The sequence below is a fragment of the Larus michahellis genome, chromosome 16 (genome assembly GCF_964199755.1).
Source record: "Larus michahellis chromosome 16, bLarMic1.1, whole genome shotgun sequence".
Lineage (NCBI taxonomy): Eukaryota > Metazoa > Chordata > Aves > Charadriiformes > Laridae > Larus > Larus michahellis.
The window spans coordinates 5,018,975-5,043,734 of record NC_133911.1 but is presented as its reverse complement, the minus strand read 5'-3'; the positions used below and the strand labels follow the sequence as shown (position 1 = coordinate 5,043,734).

Sequence of the window (24,760 nt, the reverse complement as noted above, 5' to 3'; positions counted from 1 at the left end):
GTCATGGTTTGAATGAGCAGCTATGGCCTTTCGGTGCACAATTCCTGGCAATTAATATCCAGCTGGTTTAAAAGCTTTCAGTTGCACCTCAAATCACTGTATCAGATCATTAGCTGCTGGTAAATGCACTCGTTGGTATTAGCACCCTGTTTTGTGCGTTGGTTCACTTCCAAATAACCCTTCACCATCACCTGAAAATGGATGTAGTAGTTTTATATGTAGGTTAGCATTTACAGTAGCTAAAAAGAAGTCTATATTTTTCCTATTCCAGCCATCTTACCTGCTTTTTTGCTGTTGCTGTTTGTTGTGCAGTAATGTTCCATTTCAAATAAAACCTGTTCAAAGTATTCTGCTAGTACACGAATGTCTAACACAGCTCTCGTGTATTCCTGCAGGCTGATGACTGACCCATGCTACATATTCATAGCTGCACACAAACCTGTGCCCATAGTATCACTCCTCAAAAATGGCCAGTTAATCTAATGTTACCTGCAGCTTCAGCGTCCGTTAAACCCTCTTTAGTACTAAATAAACTCTGAGCTCCCACTTCATAGAAAATCAGACATGAAATTCTCTGGCCAAGGTCTGTGAGCCCTGCCGGCTTGAAAACGGGGGGCAGTAATTTCCATAGAGAAGTCAAATCCCCAAACCTACTGAAGCCAGCTGGAGTCGGAGAAAATCAGAAACCAGACTGTCAGGTGAGACAGCAGGCTGAGGTTTTGTCACTCTGATAGCAGATCCTCACAGACAACTCTTTGTTTCATTTTTGTGCTGTAATTGCAAGTTTTCTATATGAGCACCTGAAAAGATCTAATTCAGTCTATGTCCTTCCCTTTCAGACCCCAGTCATTGTGCTGAAGTTACTTTCAGACTGGCTATTAAATGCAGGAATTGGTGGCTTTTAAGTAATTTTCAGGACACTAACTAGCCCATCTCTCAAATCCTGGGAGAAGAGAGGAGAATTAAGAGAAGCAGTGGAAGATAGAAGCATTAAGACATCAGGTCTGTCATCTCAAGTCATTTCATTATTCATGTGCCTAAAACCTGCAGTGTTTAATCCGAGAGTTAAACTGTAAAACAAAAGCATGACAGAAAAGGGGGATGAGACGCACGATGTAAAGGATGTAAAGTCAGAGGAGGTTTTGAATGCCTGGAAGAAAACATCTTAAATAATCATTCGATAATTTTAACAGATACCCAGAAACACCTTTAGTCAGACTCTGCCATTACCTTGCCGACAAACGGTCCTTAAAAATACCACGGTCTGCAGAGCCAATGACGAGAAGAAATCTGGGCGACGGCGTGCCGGAGGTACATCCGATTGCCTTCCTCCGGAGATCCCAGCTCGGCTGCGGTGACGTAGGAAGGCAGCCAGAACTCCTCCTTGATGAGGCCACCTCAATGCAGGACTGCTTTGCAAAAGGAAACCTACCAAAACACAAACAGGCCGGCACTTGCAGAGCTGTTGGCTGGAGCAGAGGAGGGTGGTGCGTGCGCAGCGACCCAGACACATGTTCTTCAGGTGTTTTGTGAGGCACTGGGGTGTAAGAGAAGTCCCTGCAGCGTTCAGGAAGCGCGTTCAAGGTGATAGAAAAGCTCACGCCCTGGCACGCACCCTGCGCTGCGTAATGGTTATTAAGCATATTAGTGCCCCAGCAAACAAGTCCTGATCTGCAGTGGTTCTGCTCATCGGAGGATGCCTCGGCATCCTCAACTGTTTGAACCGGCGATTTCACACTCTGAACTCTCCTGCCCAACCGCTTTAACCGGGGAGGGAAAGGGCTGGCCTAGTCGGCTGCTGTGCTCATCAGCGTGCTGCAAGCAATCAGTAAAAACTCACATATATTACACTTACCATTTCACCATGGCCTGCAAAGCACGCGGGATGACTAGGCCTTGCAATGGAAGGGGAGTTTGATCACGAGAATTGTTCTCTGTTTCTGGGTGGTGGATGCCTGTAAGCCAGGTCCGTGTCGGTGTTTTTCCCCCATCTGCTCCATCAGCGTGTTACACCAGTGTGTCAGCGTGCTTGCGGGGCTGCCAAATTGGATTAAAAAGCTGCAGTGGCTTTATGTTTCCTGAAACTCTCTGTTCGCAGTTGTCCACCCCATTAGCCATACATCCCCCTCTCAAACCATGAAAGAAGCACATTATTTTAAGAGTGCAGAGTATTTGATTAACTGGTAACAAGCCTGGATTCCCACAGAGACTCATGCCAGCTAGATATCTCATAGCCTTAGGGATGCTTAACTTTTCCTTTAAAGAAAGAGAAAAAGAAAAATCAGGCAGGATACATGACTGAGCAGTGGCATTTTTAATATCAGCTCTGACTTTTATTTTAGTATGTATGGCAGAGTGCAATCTTAAATCTGCTGATCCAAGAAAAATTATACCAACACCTGACCAGTGCCAGACTTCTGATCATGGATGCCTGATCAATGCTGCCTCCAGCTACTGTAGTGTCTTCAGCTGCTCCCTCTCGTGCGGACACACGATTCAGTGGAGCGGACACGGCTCTTGGCACGGCGTCTGTGGCCAGAACCACCGGTGAGTCCTGTCTGCCGGGGATGGGACCGTGCGAGTTAAGGGGGGATGAAGATTCTCAGCCCACAGCTTGCTGCTCACACTCCAGCGGAGGAAATTTGCTCGCTTTGTGACGTTTTTGTCATCACAAGGAAAGAAGAGCCAAAGCAAGGGACAAGTTTAGGTTGGTCTTCTACAGCCAGTCCTCTCCCACAGCTTTGATTCGATTAAAAAGGCATACTAAGATGCAACAGCCTCAGTGCTCAGCCTCCCCAGCCACAGGGTTTGTTTATGCTCCACTTCTGCCCACCACCAAGCTAATTATGACCTCTCATAATATGTCTTCTATTCCCAAAGAGCACCCTACCATACTCCCCCATCAGTTTCTTGCTCAATTCAGCGCTGAATTTCCCTTGGCCTTAGGCTTTCTTGTGCTCCATCTTTTCTAGCTCATTATAAGACTCAGCACCTCTATGTGATTTTCCATGCATAGCAACCAAGGGACTTTTACAAAGGGCAAAGATGGTGGAGCATCTCTAATCCATTTGATGTTTTCCAGCATCTGATAGCTCAGGAGTATGTTTTTGCAGGGAGTGCTCCCCTCTTCTGCATTTGCACCAGGAAGGGTAAAGCTCCAGAAGTCAGGAACTACTGCCAAGGACACAGCTTTAAGGGCTATGACATGCAGTTTTGGGGAGGTTGGCACTGCAAAGAATCATTTACTTACAAAGTTGACACTTTAATTCCAAAGGCTTTTCCTGGCCAATGGAACAGGCTGCCCAGGGAAGTATTTGAGGCACCATCCCTGGAGATATTTAAAAGACAGGTAGACATAGTGCTTATCTAAACATAGATATGGTTTAGTGATGGTTTTTGCCAGAGTTACGTTGATGGCTGGACTAGATGATCTGAAAGGTCCCTTCCAACCTAGGGGATTCTATGATTCTATCTCAGCTGCGTGTAACCCAACAGCATTTCAACCTGATGCCTGAAAGAGTGGTCAGGCACTGGAACAGCCTGCCCAGGGAGGTGGTTGAGTCACCATCCCTAGAGGTATTTAAGAAACATCTAGATATGGCGCTTCAGGGCATGTTCTAGTGGCAGAGATTGTAGGTTGTTTGGTTGGACTCAATGATCTTAAGGGTCCTTTCCAACCATGAAGATTCTGTCATTCTGTGATTCACGGCTGTGCAGCCCACGTGAATCTGCACCCCCAGAAAGGCAGAAAAAGCACAAAAAGACAGCATGCGGTGCCGCGCTGGGCGTGTGGGCCATATTGCATGGTCACAGAACAGCTTGGGTTTCAAACGGCGCCTCCTTGCCTAGGAGTCACGCAGCGGGGGCTGGTGGGGTCCTGCGCCAGCATGGCGTGCCGAGGGAAGGCGGTCACTTCAACAGATTTCCTTTGCTTTTTATTAAGACTTAAAGCTCGTCTCGGGGGGATGTTCGCAGGAAGGAAAGAAAAATATGCCCAGAAGCAAAGATCAGTCAGAGCCAGGCTGGAAGGGCGAGGCAGTCCTGGAGCAAGCACAAACATAACTGACTTTGCAAGCAACGGCCTGGCTTTGTGTGGCGCGCTCAGGATGAACTGGGCACTGCCGGACCCCTGGAGCACCCACACCCCAACTCCAGGCCTGGGGATCTTCCCAGGCTTGATGTTATATACTTGAAATACTGCAGAGCCAGGCCCTCATCGGTCTGAACGCAGGCTGTGTAGTGTCAGGTGAAATGGGAGGAAGCAAACCCAGGGGAACTGGGAGTCCCCATGGGATTACACACATGGGTCTGGGCCACGAGTCCCTGCTAGGGGCTTCACATTCTCACAGCTGGGGATGGCGCTCTGCCTTGAACGGGAGCAATCATGTCCAGGAGTGAAGGCTACAGGCACGAGAAGGTGAGAAGGGACAAGACTGTGCCTTTCCCGGGTCACATTCAAATGTTTTGACCTTGCAATGGGACTCCCCTCGTTGCAGATTCCCTCCCACCATGCAATGTGTGACTATCCCTCAGTTAAAAAATCCCGGAAGAAAAACAGGCTTATGGACAGCGTGGGCACAGCTGTTCTCCACAATAAATCCACCAAGACCTTGTGTTCCAAATGCAACTTCTCTAACGTAACCAAAGCAGTATATTCCCTGCAAGCCATACTGCCGGGAAGAGCCTGGAGGAAAGGTGGCAACCAGGGCTGAGGGGAAGGAGGCATGTCCCCCCGCCAGCACCTCAAACCCCCCCGGTCCAACACTCCAGCACACAGGAGGAGATGGAGCGGGACCTCGCCAAGCTGGTTGCAGGGAGCAGCTACCGGCAAGAGGTGGATAAATAAGTCCAGGAAGAAACAGGATCCCTCCACAGTGCCGCAGAAGGGAGTAACTCATGTGAGTGGTCATGTTCTTATTAAACACCATGACACGTGGCGACCGCTGAGTCCATAGACAGTCGAGTAGTACTTTCCAGGGATGGAGGCTTTGCCGATCACAGGGCACTCAGTTCATTCAGTGGTACATGGTTCATACTGCACCATAATGCAGCAGAGTAAATAATTATCAGTGAATAATTTGATGGTTTTTTCAACATGCATGGAAGAACTGGAGCTTTCCAGGAGCATGAGTCACCCCATTTTGGCAAAGTCTTTAACTCTGTGGCCTGCTGTTGATCTCTGTTCTGCTCCATTATTTTTTCGTCACAATATAGTGTTCACGCACATGTCTTGGGGCTGTTGAAGGAGAATCCGCTGCCCGAGCATTTGCACCCTATCCAAGGAGTCACACACGCCACCCGAGTCTGTCACTGCCCAGACCGGGGTCCCTTTGCAGTGTGCGACCCCCATGAGCTGATGGGTGCCCCTTCTGACTCCACACACACACACACTTACTCTCAGACACGCTCCCGCCTTCTTCAGGCTTGACCGACCCTGGGTCGGATTTTATAAAAATAAATGATTTAATTGAAAGGTGCAGCAGCAGGGTCAGCCTGGGCTGGGTGCCTCCAGATAGGGGTGTCCAACAAAGAAGTCCCTGGGCAATTATACCCTTGTGATAGGATGTGGGGTAACGGTTTTAAACTGAAAGAAGGGAGATTTAGATGAGATATTAGGAAGAAATCCTTTGCCATGAGGGTGGTGAGCCCCTGGCCCAGGCTGCCCAGAGAAGCTGTGGCTGCCCCATCCCTGGAGGGGTTCAAGGCCAGGCTGGATGCAACTTTGAGCAACCTGCTACAGCAGAAGGTGTCCCTTCCAACCCAAACCACTCCATGATTCTATGAAATCCCTTCCCCCTCTCCCCACAAGCGTACGTTCACACAGGCCCATGCAGAACCCACGTGCCCCATGGATGCGTAGGCGCACAAAGGAATCCTTGGCTTCGCGGGGCCCCGCCAGCAGAGGAGCCCCGTGGCTATCACCCCCTCGGAGCTGCCCTGCCCGGTCCCTGCCCGCGGGTCCGGCCCTCCCCACGGACACGCGTCCCGCCGCCCCCCCCCCCCACACGCGTGGGGCCGCCCCGCACCGCCTCCGCCCGCCCGGGGATTTTCCACGAGCCGGTCGGGCCGCCGCGGCACGTAGCGCACGCACCCCGAGCCCGCCTCTGGCGCCAGGAGGCGGTAGCCAATGGGAGGGCGGCGAGGGGCCGGGATGGCCAATGGGAGGCCGGCGAGGGGCTGAGCCGGCCAATAGAGGGCGTGGAGGAGGGCGGGTCGTCTGCGCGAGGTGGGGTATAGGCCGGCGTCCGCGCAATCGCTCGTTCTCAGTCAGAGGCGAGGCGCTGAGCGGGACTGTGCTGCGGAGCGGGGCTGCTGGGCCGAAGGTGAGTGTGGCGGCGGCAGTAGCAGGGCCTCTCGGCCGCCCGTGGCCTCTTCAGGCGCCCGGCCACCCCGCAGTTGCCCGCGGGGCGGGGAGGTTCCCCGGTGATGCCGCGGTTTCCCCTCCCCGCCGCCCTCGCGAGATGGGGCCGCGCCGGGCCCTGCCTGCGGGCCGGGTCGGGCCTAGGCGGTCTGCGTGAAGGAATGATGGCCGCTGAGGGGGGGCGCCTGCCGCCACACAGCGCCGCAGCCGCATCGCGGGGGCGAGGGGAGGCCTGCGCCGGCCGTAGCCTCGCCAGCGTGCGCGGAGAGGGGGTGCGGTGGGGGCGTGGGGGGGCGGTGAGGGGGTTAAAATCTTCTGGGCAATACGGTGGGTCAAGGCTTTTTTCAAAGGTGGGGTTTAACCTCTCTCTCTTAATCATTAACAGCTGCTCTCCAATTGCGTGTCGTGATTTGGACCTTCCCCTCTTTAGTGGCAGTGGATGTCCTTCAGCTTCGCATCACAAATATTTAATGTTTGATGTCAGCACTCAGATCTCTGTGCTTTAGGTCTCCCAGTGGTGTTATTAAGTACTAGTTATCTGAAGGCAGCGTTTGTGGGGAAGAAGCACCTGACAAATTGATGTGCATCTCTGGATGTTCAGGTGTATGAAAAAAAAACTGCCTTCTGACCAGCTTGCCTCGTGCAGGGTTGCCAGAGAGGATCTTGGTCTCTCTCCTGTTCCGTTACATGGCTGCTGAGTCACAGGGCAGGGCTATGAGTTTCTGAGCCTGGCAGGAAGTAGTGAAGTTTGTCATCCAAACCCACAGACTGAGGCAGTGCAGTTTCAGGCCTCCATCTTACTAAGCAACGAGAAGAGAAAGTGGTTCAACGTGTCTTTGGCTTGCTCCCTGCTGGGCATTATTTAAAACACATTGCCTCGTGTTGCAGAGCATAGAGGTCAATTAATACCATGTGGAAGGTGAAGGAATAGGATTGGAAGGTGATCTTGTTGGTCCACACTTGTCCAGTTTTTAGGCGTGCTTCAGCAGTAGAATTGATGAGTTAGGATCTAATACAGTGAGGTCAAAGGTCTAATGAGCAGTAAGCTTTTTTCAGAGTTTTTTCAGACTGCTTTTTGCAGCGTTATAGGACCTTTAAGTGTTACGTAGGACTTCCACTGATAACTGAATGCCAGTTAAGTAGTAAGACACTAACTTGGATAGTTCTTTCTATGGCCAAACTTAACTGTTGTTTTTTAATCTCCATTCAGGTGCTTGAAGTGCTCAGGGTTAATGCTGTCTTGACTTAAGAGAAACGTGGCTGCAAAATAGCTCTCGAGTACAGCTTTTGGTGATAAAGTTGGCTACAGACAAAATCCCTGGAAACTATTTTAAGTTGGAGTAGTCCACGCTGGTGTTAGAGTACTGCATTCTCTGTGCAGAGCACAGGATCAGATAGGGAATAAGTGATGATTTGTCGGGACTCCAGTTGATAGCAAAGCTGGTACTCAGAACTGTCAGTGGTGCAGTGAGCTGTAATTTAGCCTTGAAGTAGGTAATAATGTGTGCTCCTGGAAGGCCAGGAGAGCTAGTGTGTGTGGCTCCTCTGCTAAAGGGAGGCACTGACCTTACCAACAGATTATAGTACAAAAAATGCAAATACAAAAAAAGGCAATGCATGCAAATACCACTCTGGTATTTGTGTGTGTTTAGCTAACTCCATTACTGAGTACAAAGGTCTGGGGCAGGCAGTGCTACTGATGAGCTCTCGTGTTCAGTTGGCATTTCCACAGCTAGACCTGTGCATGGGCTGACTCGCTTCCTGGATGAGTTGACTGAGTTGCTTGAGGCAGAATATGTAATGTTTAGCTTGCGATGAGCTAAACAGCATCAGATTCTTACCCAGGAATAGCTCAGTGGGAAAACTGTTCCTTGAACACAGAAGTGAGGGGGTTTGCAAAACGAGCCCAAAAAAATGGTGTGAGGAATTTCTGGAATGGCGCAGTGCTGTGAAATGTCCCTTTCTAAAGAAAAGGGAGGGACTGCAGGAGAGGTCAGTTGTCAAGGACACTTGAGTAATATCAAACCTGGCAGACAATCCTAATGGAGCTCTTGCAGTGTGTATTCCTGATGTGCCACCTTCTTTGTGGCGCAACAGACAGTTCATGCATTGCACTAGAACTTCCTGTAAACTGTCTGTGCTTTCAAAGAGTAAGGCACCTAACAGTTATGTTGCAAAGCCGTGTTTCTGAAAATGAAAGTAAGGCATAGCAGGGCCAGCTTAACAAGCTCTGAAAACCCTTTTCAGATAAATGGGGATTCTTCCTATTAGCCATTGCCCAGTGTATGTGCAGAGAGATAAGTGTTAGGACTGATAACTGGAGAGTTGCAGAGATTTATTTCTAGCTTACATATTTACTGATTAAGTAATGGCAGCATGAAAGCCAGTTTGAACCAGGTTGTGTTCCCCCCACATACACACTCTGTACAAGCAGCAGTATTTCTAAGGTCCTGTTTTCTTAACTTTGCACTAACTGCGGAGAGATTCGTGACCATTTCTGTAAACAGGGTTACCACCCACATTAGCTTGCCAGAAAGACAGCTTCCAGATCGTTCTGCTTCTGAGGCTGAGCTTTCCTCTCTGCAGATGAGCTGGGTTTGGTGCCAGTCGATGGCTTACAGGCATTTGTATGACTTGATTTTTAAAATGTAGCTGAGCTTACATAAGGCATCCCTTACTGCAGTTTTCTTAAGGAAAAGTATATAGATATGTGAGGGGGGGGGGAAAGGAAGTATACAGAAGATTGTGGTGATTTTTCTTCCTTTTAAGAGGAAAAGCTATTCCTGTAAATACTCAGGACAGGGTGTAACTATTAATACAAGCTCTTAATTAGAGCTGTGACTGTTTCTATTTCAAGATAGGTTACGTTTGGCTCTGAACAGCTGCTGTGCATACTAAGAACTGTTGCACTTTAGCCTTTTATCAAAAAGAATTCTAACTAGTAGCAGATATTTCCTGTATTAGGATTGCTCGGCTGCTCCTATGTGGTGAGGTGACATTCCCTTAGATTTCTCTGGAAACAAGGCTTCTGGCTTCAGACTGTTCTTCCCACCTGGGTTGAGATTTCTGTCCACTCAACATATGACTGACTCTCACAAAGTGTAAAAAGTGTTCCCAGTTGAAATAGTGTGAAGTGATGTTTTTGATCTGCAGGATATAAATGTCAAGCTGATGCTAGCAGCAGCAGTTGCTGCATTCTGAGAGGAGTGCAAGGCTCATGAGGTCCCTGGGGAGAGCGTCTGAGGGGGTTTCCGTGCCCCTGGCACCCTTGGGCTGTGTGAGAGAGGGACCGTGCAGCAGGTCTCATGAGGGGTGAGTGAGAGTTGGATGGTGCCGGCTGTGCCTGTGCCAGTTCAAGCTGCTGGATGCCGCACATAACCGGCCTCTCGGGATTGCCAGCAGCCAGGGCATTGAAACAGGGAGTGGGGGTCTGTTCAGAGCAGCATCAGCAGTTTGCGTGGCAGCTCTTGTGGAAGGGTGTGCTGTGCCTGGGTTGCTGCCAGGTCTGCTCGCCTGCAGGCGTAGCCTGCAACCTAACAGTCACCTCAATTCAACTGGTGGCTGGTGCAAGCCTACCCAGAAGCTTTAGGTCTCTGTAGGTGAATTAGAAAGATGGCATCTTTCAAAAGAATTACCGTTTTATTAGTGGACTTTTTTTTTCCCCCCTAAGAACTTTAAGGGGACTGTGATGTACTGAAAGAAAATGGTGTCCACCTGCTGCAACTGCAAGGCTGTGGTTGAAATCCAGACAGAAGCATTACAGCTTGCTTATGCTGACATGTCCAAACAGTCCTCCCAAGGACTGGGATAGATGTCCATGGTTGCATGAAGCTTCAGTATCTGGAAGTCCCCCTGGCACATTAAGGCAGTGGTGGATGTCATAGCTGCAAGTACGACCATGGCAAAAACTCCTTGAACAAACAACTATGTTATAAGAGGTGCTCAACAGGCAGTGCGATAGATATGAGCAGGAGGAAGATAGATGGTATTGTGCACTGTTCTAGGCTGATCCACTGTGGTGGTCTCCTCTATTATCCTAGTCAGAGGAAGGTCTTTTGGGAGGTGATAGGATTTCTCTGACCAAGCGAGGCAAGAGCGTTTTTGCCAGCAAGCTGGCCAGAATTAAAATGAGAGCTTTAAACTAGACTTGGGAAGCAGGGGGGAAGAGATGGAGTTTTGAGTAACAAAGATGAGGCTTGTTATAAAAAGTTGACAGGGTCAGTAGCCCAGCTGAAGTGTTCCTATACCAATGTGTGCAGCATGGGTAACAAATGGGAGGAAGTGGAAGCCTCTGTGCACCTAGAAAGCTGTAATCTAATTACTGTCACTGAAACTTGGTGGGATGAATCACATGACTGGAGTGCTGCAGTCAATGGCTGTAGCTGGAGGGACAGGCAAGGAAGGGAGGCATGCATTGTTTAAAAAAAAAAATACATAAAAATTGATTGCACAGAGCTGTGTTTGAAGAATATTGATGAACAGGTTAAAACTGTAAGTTTTAAACTGAAAGAGGGTAGATTTAATTTGGCTACAAGGAAGAAATTTTTTGTGATGAGATACTGGAAGAGGTTGCTCAGAGAAGCTGTGGATGCCCCATTGTTGAAAGTGTTCTAAGTCAGGCTGGATGGTGCTTTGAGCAACCTGATACAGCGAAAGATGTCCTTGCCTATGGCAGGGGCATTGAATGATATGATCTTTGAAATTCCCTTCCAAACCATTCTATGATTAATGCTAAAATCTTGTTTTCAGGTGTTAAAGATGTCCATTCTCAAGATCCATGCCCGTGAAATCTTTGACTCTCGTGGGAATCCCACTGTTGAGGTAGACCTCTATACCAACAAAGGTGAGTCCTTACCTGTAGATGTTTATTCCTTTCTTCTTTCTGATACAACTGAAGAGGCAATCAAAAGTATACAAACTGTCCTGTTCTAGCAGTGGAATTGTGCTTACTCTTTCCTCCATGCATGTAATGTGTTGCTGAGGTTGCTATGGGACTTGCAGGAAAAATCTCTACCTTGTTCTACAGGGATGAATTTACTGAGCTCAAGATATTGGCCTGGACAGTGAAGGGCTCTTTGAAGTGTGCCACTTCTTACAGTCTAAATTGTGCAAGCGTTAATCCAAACCTGCATTCCTCCTCGTGCCCTCAGTGTAAGCTGGGATAGCACTTGCAAACTCTGAGTTAACGAGGCCTTCGGTTCTGCTAATGGTCTTAGTTCTCAGTGTTACCTAAGCTCTGTATGACTGCACTTGAAGTTTAATTCTTGGTTTGTCTAGCAGTCACTTTGTGTAATGAAACAGTCTATTGCTTTGGAGCTGAATCTTGGGTAATGGTTTCTTCTCTGTGTAAGTACTCAGGCATGACTAAACAACTCGTCTAATTGGGTTTTCACATATAACATCTTATATTTTTAATTATTGTAGGACTTTCCCTTGGTTTGTTACTTGTTCATCCCACATCTGATAGGATCTGACAAAGGCATTGTGCGCACACATACCAGTTTGGTTCGGTGGAATGAGCAAACACAATAGCTGTAATACACTAACTAAATAGCTGATCTTTCTGCCTCAAAAGATTAATGCAGTCATTTAAGGAGATTGCCCCTACTAAGCTCCTTGCTGTAGTGGGATAAGGGAAAGACTGGAGAGTGAAGTTGGCATCTTGAAGCACAGGCAGAACAGGCTCCGGTGTACAGATTTGCTCAAAGTTGGCTGGAAGAATGAGCTGTCTGAGTGGTTGTCCTGTTGTTAGAAGAGTTCAGAACTCATATTAACAAAAGAGACCTCCTAATTATCCCTTGTATGCTGTATCTTAGAAGAATTTAAGAGTTCACCTGCCAGACTGAGCTCAAAAGTAGATTATAAAGCAACCTTTTTGGAATGGATGACTTTCCTAACTTAAACACGTGAAATGCACAGTGGAAGAGGAGTGAGGCAACTTGCTGTTGATCAGTATGAGGGAGACACTGATGAATTGGTGGTGCTGTAAAGGAGCAGACAGTGCTCTCAGAATCCCTGTATAAGTGAGCAGAGACGTGGTTTTGAGATTACTTCCATCCCTGGAGATGGGAGAGGTATGCGGTAGGTTGGGATGGTATATGGGTGGAGGATGTTTTGTGGGTTTGGATGTGCTAAGACTGTTTGTTTTCTGTTGTTACAGGTCTGTTCAGAGCTGCTGTTCCCAGCGGTGCTTCAACTGGAATCTATGAAGCTCTGGAACTCCGTGACAATGATAAGACACGCTACATGGGGAAAGGTAAACCTGAAGTTTGGTACCCAGCTTGGCCTGTTACAATGGCTGTGTTGCTGCATATGTTTATGCCATATTGTAGCAGAGGACACCTGGGCTCCTTTACTGCCTTTTGTACTCTGTACAAGGCAGAGCAATGGAGTACAATGATAGCAATGCATACCACACATAGGCTGTGTGGCTGGGGCAGAGGTAAAGCACAGAGTGCTGGATTTTCCAGGGGACAATGTGGAGAGTGACTCTGCCTCCAACAGTGCACGTGCATAGTGGTGAAGATGACTGTACTTCCATAGCTGAGTACGTGGAGCTTGGGCATGCCAGCTAGGTGATAATGTCTCTAGTACAGTATGCCTGACCGTACTTTGTTATGCCACTCCTGTTGCCCTGCACGTTGGTGCACGTCAGAGTATAGAATGTTTTAGTAGTGTGTTGTAAGAGCACCCAAACTACCTGCTCCAAAAGGCTTGGTGATGCTGCAGCTAGTCACAAGATCTCTTCATAGATAAAATTTTCAAAGAACTATTAAATATATCTGCTCTGGCACTGTGGACTCCTTAGATCCCAGCATGTTAAATCCTGAACGTGAGGCTTATGCCAACTGCTAATGGGCAGCTTTATACTGGTAATCATGGAAGACGCTTTTGTTTCAGACTGTATAATAGCTAAAGCCACTTTAGCTTTTTTCTGTCATTATAGGTATCCAGGATACTTAAGTTTGTATTAGTGGTGTAATATTTTAGTTGTCTGGATACTGATTGTATGTTCTGAAAGGAAACTAAACACAGCAGTCACCAGACTGGCTTGGGAACAAGCATGGGGGAAAATGAATAGCTGCATACAAGATGTCATTACCTAATAAACATCCTAATAGTAATTCTTATCACTACACTGGGAGCTTGGATGGTCAGGACTCCTTTTTAACTTGGTGCTCTAAAAGCATTGGTGATGCCTTCCAAGTCTGTGAAATCAACTTAACTTTTGTCTGGGAGAAAGAATTACTTGTCTTGAAACTTTTCTGCCAGTCAGGTGAAAGAAAGCTGAAATACTTTGTGCCTATTCAGAAAGTGGAGCGGATAGAGTTAGAGTGGATAACTACTGAATTGAACTCAAAGAGCCTTGTCTGAGGAGATTCATGGTTGTTATTACTCTAACACAGAATAAATTCCTAGATGACTGAATATCCCAAAGGGCCGAAGAGCTTATGCTGTTTACCTAGGGCACTTTTCCTTGAGAAGAGTAAATGTGTACCTACTTCAGGGTGCTGAATGTATGTGTGCTTAGACCTGTTAAATCTGATCCTACAGGCAGTTCTTCATGGCACTTTACTAGAGAGTAGCCTGAGCTTCCACAGCAGGCTATCACAGCTGAAGGTTTCTGTCAGCTGGGGAATAACATGAGTTATGAAAAAATAATCACCAAATGGGATGAGTTGCAGATAGCTGGTAGGTCTCTTGTAATATAAATTTGCAGACTTAGACCATTTAAAAGGCAATTAATGTGTTTCAGAGTGCACTTAATTAGCATTCACCAGTTCTGAAGCTTAGGTTTTTGGAAATCTTTAAACACGACACAGGGATGACAATATTCCTTAGGCTAATATTGGTAGCTGGCTAATGATGGTCTCTGCTTATGGGGGAGACGCAGGTTCGTACTGCAACTGCTAGTCTGTGCAGTGGTGGATCCACAGATTAAAAGTATGGTGCTGTATTTGTACCTTATTCCCTGTGTGAAGCCAGGAGCAGACAGTCAATTTCTGTGCCTGCATCCAGGTACAGAGTCAGTGTACTTCAGCATTGTATCAAGTCTAAAACATGTGCTAAAGTGATGCTTTAGCAATGTTACAAAATAATGGTAGATAGTAAAATGCCTGAGCTGCTGCATGCTTAACTTCTGGGGAAACCTTTTTCTTTCCCCTCACTCATGCATTCTAGGAGTAGCTTATCCTAAGACCTTTTCTAAATGCAGTCATTCAGCCACTCAAGGTTTGGGTCCACAGTGGTGCTTGCCATAGTACAGAAACCTGGATGGAAAGACCAAATACGGCCTCACTGGCTGATGTGCTGTTTTGTCTACCCTTTGAACCCTCTTGTTCCTGGTCTGCTGTTCACTATCGGTCACTTGCTGACCTGTAGGTCTGTTTACCTATTTGTGTCCTTTCCTTTTTCTTGCATGACTGGCTTTGGTTTTGGCTGTGAGTCTTCATCTCTTCCTTGATTCTCTTGTCCATTTCACTTCTGTCAGGTGTATCCAGAGCTGTTAAATATGTTAACGAGTTCCTGGCGACAGCATTGTGTACACAGGTAATGGATGTGCATTCAGTGCAACCTTGTCACTTGGATGAATTTCTCCAGTGCATGGTCTTGCAAACTAACATTGCAGCAGGCATTCCTAGATGATGCTTACTTCATGCAACTTCCATTCAGTCAAGATGATCTCTTAAGTGTTTAGATTTGGCTGTGAGCTCAGGTTGGATTGGGGTTTTGAATAGCATGAGGTGGTATTCTTGAGACTTTTATTGATACCGAGATCACCTACTAATGCCTGCATAACCAGTGTGGTTGACCAGTGTCCAATTTGCTTGTTCCTTACAGGTGTCTCAAAAGCTGTTGAGCACGTCAATAAAACAATTGCACCTGCACTGATTAGCAAGGTAGGAGCAATCTGTCTTTTGCTAACATTAGCTAATGCCAGTTCAGTGTGTCCTAATTGATGGGCTGTCTCTCTAGAAACAGTTACAGGAAACGTATTACATGGGGGGGTGTTAACCTGTGTATTGGAGTGCATGTGAACAAACTGACCTATAGCGATTGCTTTACTTAATGACTGTGGATATAACATTTAATCAAAACAATCTCTAGCAGCCCAGTGTTGTAATATGCAGAAGTACTTAAGCACCTGGGAACTTCAGTGGTGTGCAGTTAAGATACAATCTGCTTTACGCTTAAAAGGATGGCTGAATGATGGGGAGGGACTGGGTTTTATCGAAGCTGGCTAATTTGGAAGGGAATCGGAGGGGATCTTAGTAAAACCTGCTTGAGTGCGATTTTTGTGTGCTTTGTGGGTGTTAAGCCCTACCTAGAAAGGATGATGCAAAAATAAGTGGTAATGCATAAAGTGGTTGCACGTTCTTAGTGACAGTTCCAAACACTATGTATTAAGTCACAAATGGGCGTATGTTGTGAGCAAGCTGTTTGTCTTTGAGCTTGCACTAAAGGGGCAGTGGGCATAAACTGGGGTGTTCTCCTAGGCCGTGCCAGGCAGGTAACAGTTTAAATGTCAGGAAGTCAAGGGACATGATAGTTTTGCAGCTCTGGATGTGAAGAACAAAACAAGCTTTTGATGTGTCCAACTTACCTGTCAGCCTTGGTCTGCTGGAAGTGACCAGAAGATGCTGCTGTGTGATAATGCCTAGAACTAGTCCCTTCAACTGTTGGTAGTTACCCTTAAGCCAGTCTTGGTGCCTGCTAAGGAAGTAAAAATGCAGTGGGTAGATGAAAGTATGTAGAGCCATGTTTGGTGTCAAGCAGTGCTTTGCTTGCTTGTCTCTGCAGAATGTCAACGTTGTGGAGCAGGAAAAGATTGACAAACTGATGCTGGAAATGGATGGATCTGAGAACAAATGTAAGTGGGCTTTGTGTTGCAGTGATGGGTGGGGGGGGGGGGGGGCGGTGGCAGGGAGCCATAAAGATTTGTTTATAGAATTGTAGCTTACCTTATCAGAAACAATGGGCAGTGCATGGCATGTGCTGTGCACTACCATAAGCAAGACTGTGGTGCTGGTATTGCTGAGGCTCTTAATGAAGACATAACATTTCTGTAAACAATTTCTTCCTATTTCAGCCAAATTTGGTGCCAATGCCATCTTGGGTGTATCTCTGGCTGTATGCAAAGCTGGTGCTGCTGAGAAGGGTGTTCCCTTGTACCGTCACATTGCTGACCTTGCTGGAAATGCAGAAGTCATTCTTCCAGTTCCTGTAAGTCTCTTGATAGGGCTACCTAAAGACCTGATCTGACCAGGTGCTTCATGATGTCTTGTGGTCTTAGATCAAGTTTTCTAGAGAATGAAGAGTCTTAACATAAATGCTGTTACTGATTTACCCTGAAACCTTCTAACTTGGCTCTTCTTTTTGGTTACTCCAAGGCTTTCAATGTGATCAATGGTGGCTCCCATGCTGGCAATAAACTGGCTATGCAGGAGTTCATGATCCTCCCTGTGGGTGCTGACAGTTTCAAGGAGGCAATGCGCATTGGTGCCGAGGTCTATCACAATCTGAAAAATGTGATCAAAGAAAAGTATGGCAAGGATGCAACCAATGTGGGTGATGAGGGTGGCTTTGCCCCCAACATCCTGGAAAATAAAGAAGGTAAGAATGAGTCACATGTGGGAGAAGGCGTAGCGGACAGCCAGGGAATGAAGGCTGTATCTGTCCAGTATGGATGGAAAGCAAGATCAGTAGGTTGTTGGACTTGCTGTTTCTTTGCTCTGCTTCTTATCCTGACAGACTTTCCAAGATGCTGTACCGGTGTGGTCCAGTATAGGAACACAGAGCTATTCCCTTGAACATCAGTGTATGCAGCTTGACAGGATGGCTTTGACTTCAATGCCTCATTACTGTTTCCTTCTTATAGCAGCATAAAGGAATCTTGTCCCCTTCCAGTTGAAAAGTGGTGTGGCAATGTCTGCATGCAGTGCAGGTTTCCTAGAAGTCAGTAGTCCAAGTTCAGTGGAGTTGTTTTTCTGCTGACAAAGAAGGAAAACAGTTTGAACTATGCTTGGTACTGTGTGGGAGTGCATGAAGGCTTGCCTGGGAATTGAAGCTTTTGTTGCTTCCACAGCCAGACAGCTCTGTTCAGAAACCAGGGGGGAGGCAGTTTGCCTTGTGGAAAGGGAATTACCTGCTACTGCAAAAACTGTACCGGAAGAGCTGTTTTTCTGCCTCTTTTGCAGAAATGGAGCTGCCAGTAAGCCAGTAGAATACTAGAACTGTTATGTCACTTGTTAATTTAAAGCTGTTGGTTATATTATTGTTGGAGGTGGCCTTTGAACTGACACTGAAGATACTGAGCCAGCAGTAGAAATTGGGGTATTTCTGAATCCCACAGTTGCATGCAGCTCTTGCTAGGTCTGTACCCTAGCAGACATCAATGAAGATGATCTTGAATGACTGTACAGTCCAAGGAATTTGTGGTGTTGGCAGCAGCTGCTTTTGCAATTTGTGCTACATTAACATCTATTAAAAAAAAAAAGAAACCAAATGAAAACATTTGATCTAAGCTTCCTACTGTAAATAGCCTGTCTGACCCAGCTGCTTGGCTTTGAGTCAGGGTGATTGGGAGAGTCTTACTGGTCGTGACCATACTGGATTTCCTTGCTTGGACTCTGCCAAACAGGGTCACATAGTCGGTAGTATCCAGAGACTCCTACTGAGTAATTAGTTCTGTTCCCTCTTCTGCAAATAAATGTGCAAGTGAAGAACAGGTAGACGCAAAGAGAGGGTGCCCTGTGCAGAGGCAGGCTGTGTATTGCATCGCCTTTTGGAGTGTGGATGCTTACCAATGTCATGGTCAACACCTGATCTGGAGCTAAAAGGAATTAAAGTGTAGTCACTACTCCCTGCCCACATGCATAAAGCTGAAAGAGGATGTAGTATCATCTAGTACTAAGCTTTCTGGGCTGACATACAGTCCTGCCTGAAGAGATTATGAATCCCATAATGGTGTCTCAATGGTATTACAAGCTAAAAAGAGTATTAAAGTAATATCTTGTTCCAGTCAGTTCAGAAGTGGGAGAGTCCAAGAACATTTTCTGTGTGGCCTTTGGGCTTTCCGTACGGGGTAAAGGAGATTCTTTGCCAAGTGAATGTACTGTTGTTGGTAAATGAATAGCTTTTAAGTTAAGGTGTTTGGCAGGAACTCAGAATTACCTTATGTTTCAGCTCTGGAGTTGCTGAAGACCGCTATCAGCAAGGCTGGCTACTCTGAAAAGGTTGTCATTGGCATGGATGTGGCTGCCTCAGAGTTCTACCGTGATGGAAAGTATGACCTGGACTTCAAATCCCCTGATGATCCCAGCAGATACATTTCTCCTGATCAGCTGGCTGACCTGTACAAGGGCTTTGTCAAGAACTACCCCTGTAAGTTGCTTGTCAACAAGAAGTGTGGTAGTAGTGGCAAATAGGGGTGATTGCTGAAGGAAAGAGTTAGGGTGCAGCTTCCCTTATAAGAGGGATCAAAAGCAGAACAAACAGCTAGCGTTTCTGGGGTCTTAGAAATGTTCCTTGAGGTGGGTAGTTCTTTGGGGCTGCAGCACTTTGGTACCACTGCTTTCAAACAAGACCTTTCACAGGGTGCTGTTATCTTAAAGCTCCTTGTATCCCTCTACAGTGGTGTCCATTGAAGACCCTTTTGACCAGGATGACTGGGCTGCCTGGAAGAAGTTCACTGGCAGTGTTGGCATCCAGGTGGTTGGTGATGACCTGACTGTGACCAATCCAAAGCGTATTGCCAAAGCTGTGGAGGAGAAATCCTGCAACTGCCTCCTTCTTAAGGTCAACCAGATTGGCTCTGTGACAGAGTCCCTGCAAGCGTAAGTTCTCCCCTTTTGGCTATGCCAGGGAGGGGATTGTGTAATTGAGGGAGACGAACGTACAGTCCAGAGCTAGTGGAATAGAAATATGTTGACTGGGCATCTGTGAAGGAAGAACAATTGTTAACTAATAGCAGATATTGGCAAGTAAACCTTGTACCTTCATGGTCTTGAAGTCATATAGGCACATCAAACAACTTCACTGGGTCTAAGCATGTGTGAAAGCAGCTCTGTGTCACACCGTTGTCACATGAACCTAACCTTAACGTGTACCAAAGGGCAGTTCTGTCTGGCCAGAGCAGGAATACCTGCCATTTGGCAGCACCACTAGAGCAAAGGCTGCTGAGCAAATAGGCATGGTGTGATGCTTCACCTCTTTATCTCTTCCAGCTGCAAGCTTGCCCAGTCCAATGGCTGGGGTGTGATGGTGAGTCATCGCTCTGGAGAAACAGAAGATACCTTCATTGCTGATCTGGTAGTTGGTCTCTGCACTGGTCAGGTTGGTATCTCTAGCTGTAGTTTGCCTTTTTATTTGATGAGATGTGATAAAGCCATGCTGCACAGCACATGAGGCCTGCTCTGACTTAAGGCATGTGGGCTTGCCGATTTGTTCAATGGGAGTGTGACAAGGGAACAATGTTATCTTCTGTAAACTCACCTTTAACCACCAACTTGAAAAAAATCTTAGTGAACTCCAGTGGGTGTATTGGGATTTCCTGATAGTGAAGCTGTTAGCAGATGAACAATATTTATTGCTGTCGAGCCCTTTCCTGTTTGAGTATACAGATATATAGAGCCTGATGCTGAAGTAAAGCTCGTGACTATGCTTATTACTCTAAACAGAGTAAATAGTTTTGTGTTATCATCTGTGGCCTTATTTCTGTTGTAGTTCTGTACTAACTTTCTGATTTCCCTTTCAGATCAAAACTGGTGCCCCTTGCCGATCTGAGCGTCTAGCCAAGTACAACCAGCTGCTGAGGTGAGACTCTGGGGAGCAGGGAAAGGATTGAGGGTTAAGCTTGACATTGAATGGATGCTCCACTAATGCATTTGGGGCCCAGCTTGCTCTTCTGCATATTAGAAACATTCTGCAGCTTAAAGACATACACGGGTGGAGATGCTTTTGGGCTGGTGCTGCACTTGCAGAGCTGGCTGTAGGCTATGTGATGAGTTGGATGGGTAATGTCTGTGACACATGCTAAAGGGGAACATCATACAACGCATCCTGTGATGTTAGATGTGAGACACTGTCCTTCTGTCTGCATGGTACCATTCCCTTGGGCAAGCATTTAAAACGTTTGGGCAAAGTTATGTTAGATGGGTGATAGTGACCAGCGCAGTTAAACGTGCGTGTAGGTGAAGTGGCTTGGTGGGAACTGGCTTGTGACTCCGGTAGTACCTTCAGTACCAGGTAGATCAGGTGATTCAGGATAAGGCCAGCAGCTGTGCTAATGCAGGAGTTCTACGCTGTCTGCTCATACCCAGCACTCTCTTTCCCTTTCCATCAGAATTGAAGAGGAGCTTGGCAGCAAGGCCCGCTTTGCTGGAAGGAACTTCAGGAACCCTCGTGTCAACTAAGGCGTGTGGCTCAGTCAACCCCTGTTCCGGTTTAAAGCACTAGTCATTTACTTAGATCACAATTACCTGTACTAGAAAGTTAAGGGCAGCTGAAGGGCAAAGACCAGTTTGCAGGTCCTCTTCCCCCCTAGATGATTCTTTCACCTAGTGTTTTCACCAACTCTGATCTGTTACTTGTAATGCTCTACTGCTTTTGTAGAACAGTCCCTGTGGGGGGGTCTGTGCGTTAAACACCCTCTGGGACCATGACTTTGTGACTCTGGGCATAAACACTTTAATTCTTTTCTTTGCCTGTCTGGTCTTCAATGTTTGGAGCTGTGTGGCTTGCAGTGCAGCAAAAGAGGTACCTGCAAACAGAAACAGTAGTGGTTTTACATGTGATAAATAAAAGCATCAAACAACCCAACAAAGTGTGGCTTTGAGTTCCTTTGGGGGAGGCTGAGAGGCTGGGGTCCCTACCTCTGCATCGTCATACCCTGTTTTAAGGCTGTTCTCCAGGGAGCAAGGGTGGGACTGCTGTCCCTGTGGCCATCGGGTGGGCTTAAGTTGCTTTGTGACAAATAACCAAAGAATTATCTGAATGTTTGTGCCTGCTATCAAGAGGTGGCCTTCAAGGATATGTTTAGTAATTTGGAAGGGGGACTAAGAATAGGTTTCTAATCCCTAGATCAATTGCGATCCTGCAGGGGAAGAGGAAAAAAAGCTCAAGAGGTCTTCCTTCACTTATCAAAGATGAGGTGTATCCTGACAAGTGCTGGGGTTAACCTTTATCGTGGTCTGTGCCGGCTGGCTGCTTGACAGTCTTGTCACAGTACTGCTGAAAAAATTCAGTGACAGTCTTGGCTTTGAGCAAGAGGTTGGCACAGCGTTAACCATGTTGAAAGCGAATTTGTAACCTCTGTCTTGATTGGTCTCTATGAGAAGATGTAGCTCCATGGGATGCGAGTTGTGGAACAGTGTTTGGCCTGAACCTGTGGGCCTGGAGGAGGGGAAAAAAAAGCTATGCTATATGAAATCAGTGATAGATTTTTATAGATATTTCCATGTAACGTGGTACAAGGAACCCTGGTATGAGTGGGATGCTGTATTCAATTACAAAACCTTAGTCAACGTTAACTGCTGCATTTTTTTACCTTTGTTAATAGCACTCCAATATAAGGTGCAGTTGAAAGTTGATCTGATAGCTGCACTTTAATTTTTACCCTGTTAGTATCTAGGTACCATTTTCCACATGGGGGGAAAAAAGACTTTGGGGGGTTTCCAGCTGTGTGAGAACAGATGGCCATAAACAGAAAGGCTCGTGAGCAAATACGTATGTTTCCAAAGCCCTTTGTGTTCAGGGTGCAGCTCTGGGGGTTGGGCTGGGCCAGGAAGGGAGGGCAGGGAGATTGCGAAGCATCGTCAGTCGGTGCTCGTGTTCTTGGAGAGGAGGAGAAAGAATTCCCTTTTCCTGGGGCTTTGGCAGGAGATTGCACGGTGGCTCTGCGTGGGTCCCTTCCCAGTAGGGGAAAAAGCAAATTATTGGAGGAGGTCGTTTAAGCCAGTTCTTGTTCCTTATGGGTTTTGGTTTTTCCCATAATGGTGGAGTTGGCAGGAAAAGATTCAAGATTCAAAAGTCGCTTCGATGACTCTTCTACTCGTCTTTTAATTCCAGGGCGCTAAACTGCCTGCCGCTGGAGGTGTTTCTGGTCTGTGTGGAGCACCGCAGTGCCCCGCTGCGGGCGCGGCCTGTGTTGCAGTGCGGTGGTCGCTCAGTTTTACACCTCTCGTGGTTTTCAATTGGGAAGATGGAAATGGCACATTTAAAGGCAGCGATGCTGCAGGGTACGTGTCATCATTTACCTTAAACCCTGCGTCTTAAAGAACATCTTCAGTTCTAGTCTGGAGGGGGGAAAAAACCAACACATTTTATTTCAGAAGGGGCCGCGAGGAGGTACGGAGCAATAGAATGGTGAGGGGTGAGGACTGGGTGTTACACCCCAAACCAAACCCCTACAACAGCGCTCTGAGGAGGGGGGCTGCGAGCCTGCCCTGGGGGGCGCGGAGCCAGAGCGGGGGGTCTGAGGGCTGCTGGGAGATGTCAGGTCTGCCCAGGTCTGGGATGAGTAATAGCTGTGAAAGGATTTGGCGCTGGGAAAGCCTGGCTTCTACAGCGTCTATTGATCCGTCTGTTGTCTATTTTTAACTAGAAAGACTCATCTGTTGTTGGCATTTCCAAAATACCTTGTCTTGGATAAAGCTGCCACGCCAGGAATGCTGAACACCCCTCGCATGGGAAAGAAGGAGGTTTTGGCATCTTCACTGTAACTGAAGCCCCGGAGGGAGCAAAATAACGGCTCTTGTGCAGCGCGGCACGTTCTGGTGCCAGGAGCCCCCGTGCAAAGGGCTGAAGCTCGGCCCTTGCGGGGATGTGGCCACCGTCCCGTGAGCTCACCCAGGTTGGAATATTGAACTCCCATCACCTGGCATGTGGGTATGTTTGGGTCCGGGTTTGTGTTTTGCAGCATCCAAGCAAGCGTGGACCAAGACCCGGTGGGAGCGGGGCGGATTCAGACCCGAGCACAGCTTATCCTTCCCCAGGCCCTGCCGCCCCTCCGCAGATGGGCTCGGAAAGCAGCCGCAGGCACAGCTGGCTCCTGAACCACCGGCAATAACTGCTGCCATGAAAACATCCCTTTGTTGGGCAGTTGGCAACTGCTTCTCACGAGATTTATCTCCTCTGTCAAGCCCTTCTTAAGAAGAGCTTTGCTATAAATACTGAATTTACCAGCCCGAGCTCAGCACACGGTAAACGCCTCCTCTCGCCCATATTTGTCCTTTCTGAAGGCATTGGTCTAAGCTGGTTGCGCTCCACGCAGATTTGAAGCTTGGTGCACTTTTTCACACAGAGCTGATCTCTGAATTAGACCTGTTTAAATGAATAAACCAGCTAATTACACATAAATCCTATCAAGGGATTTTTCTTCTTCTGTCAAAGAGGCAAGCTTGTAATATATGCAAAATGGTTTGGAAAGCTTTTAGCAGAACCAAAGCCTTTGCTTAGGGCGCAGTAGCACGGCTGTTTCTCACCTGGGACTTCAGGAAGTCCAAATTCTGACCCCACCCTGTCCGGGCCTCTGTATTTCCACCTGGTCATTTTCTTTTAAGCATCAGAAAGCAAAACACCTTGTTGTGCTTTGGCAAGGGGGAGGACTGTTGCAGGTACAACTACCAGAGGAGTTGTGCCTTAAAATAATTGGGAAATGGCATGTAAAATGGCAGGGTCAGAAGAATGTGGCTTCGGCGTAAAGCCAAAGGCCAAAATCGGGTGCTGTTGAACTGAATGCTCCTTCCAACACCAGGAAATCAATCCCACCGTGTCAGATGCTGTGCTCACCTGTCCCGTCAAACCAGAGCGATATAAAGCTTTCCAGTGAACTCTCCGAGAGTATTTGGGCCAGAGCAGCAAGGAGCTTCCAGCTGCAGAGGATTCAGGCTCTGCCTAACGAGGCCACAGCACTGAAAGGAGTTACTCACAAAGGAAGAAAAGAGACCAGAATGGGTAAGTGCTGAAACGCGGGACTGGGGTTTGTAGATAAAAATTGAAAATGCGTTAGAGAGAAGTGAATGATTGGTAACGCTGTGCGTCTGTTTGGAGCGAGAGGAATAAGTGAATAGGGAACAAGAGTTGATTGCTGAAAATCAAGACCTGAACCTGCAGTGCTAGAGAGAGGGAGAGATGTGTCTGCTCCTTAATCAGGGCTGGAATCCCGCTGCACAGCTCCTCGCCTTGCGGTACTGTCCCCATGGAGCTCCTACTCGAAAGGCTCTGCTTATAACAGAGTGCAGATGTAGCACAGCCAGCGCCTTTATTACTCTAATAATTTGCAGGGATGGCACTCTTTGGAGCAGAAGGAGGCATCGGCTTAGCAAACATGAACTGGAGGCTATTCCAAGAATAGCAGGCAGCCTTAAAAGCGGATCTGGAGTAAGGAGCAGGCAGGAG

The 24,760-nt window shown here is 47.3% G+C and overlaps 1 protein-coding gene across 2 annotated transcripts; it reads left to right on the top strand.

Annotated features, from left to right (window-relative positions):
* Positions 1-5,868: 5,868 nt before the first annotated feature.
* On the top strand, positions 5,869-21,185 carry ENO1 (enolase 1). 2 transcript variants are annotated; one of them, XM_074609502.1, is made up of 12 exons: positions 5,869-6,323; positions 11,111-11,204; positions 12,522-12,617; positions 15,203-15,261; positions 16,163-16,232; positions 16,452-16,585; positions 16,753-16,975; positions 18,548-18,745; positions 18,996-19,197; positions 19,588-19,696; positions 20,118-20,176; positions 20,706-21,185. In XM_074609502.1, exons 1-12 carry the CDS (start codon positions 6,159-6,161, stop codon positions 20,773-20,775), a joined length of 1,479 nt encoding a protein of 492 aa, XP_074465603.1. In that variant the 5' UTR covers positions 5,869-6,158; the 3' UTR covers positions 20,776-21,185. The 2 variants fall into 2 exon arrangements, with proteins under 2 accessions (XP_074465603.1, XP_074465604.1); XM_074609503.1 differs by lacking the exon at positions 15,203-15,261 and adding an exon at positions 14,853-14,911 and having other exon boundaries at positions 6,199-6,323.
* The last annotated feature ends 3,575 nt before the right edge of the window (positions 21,186-24,760 follow it).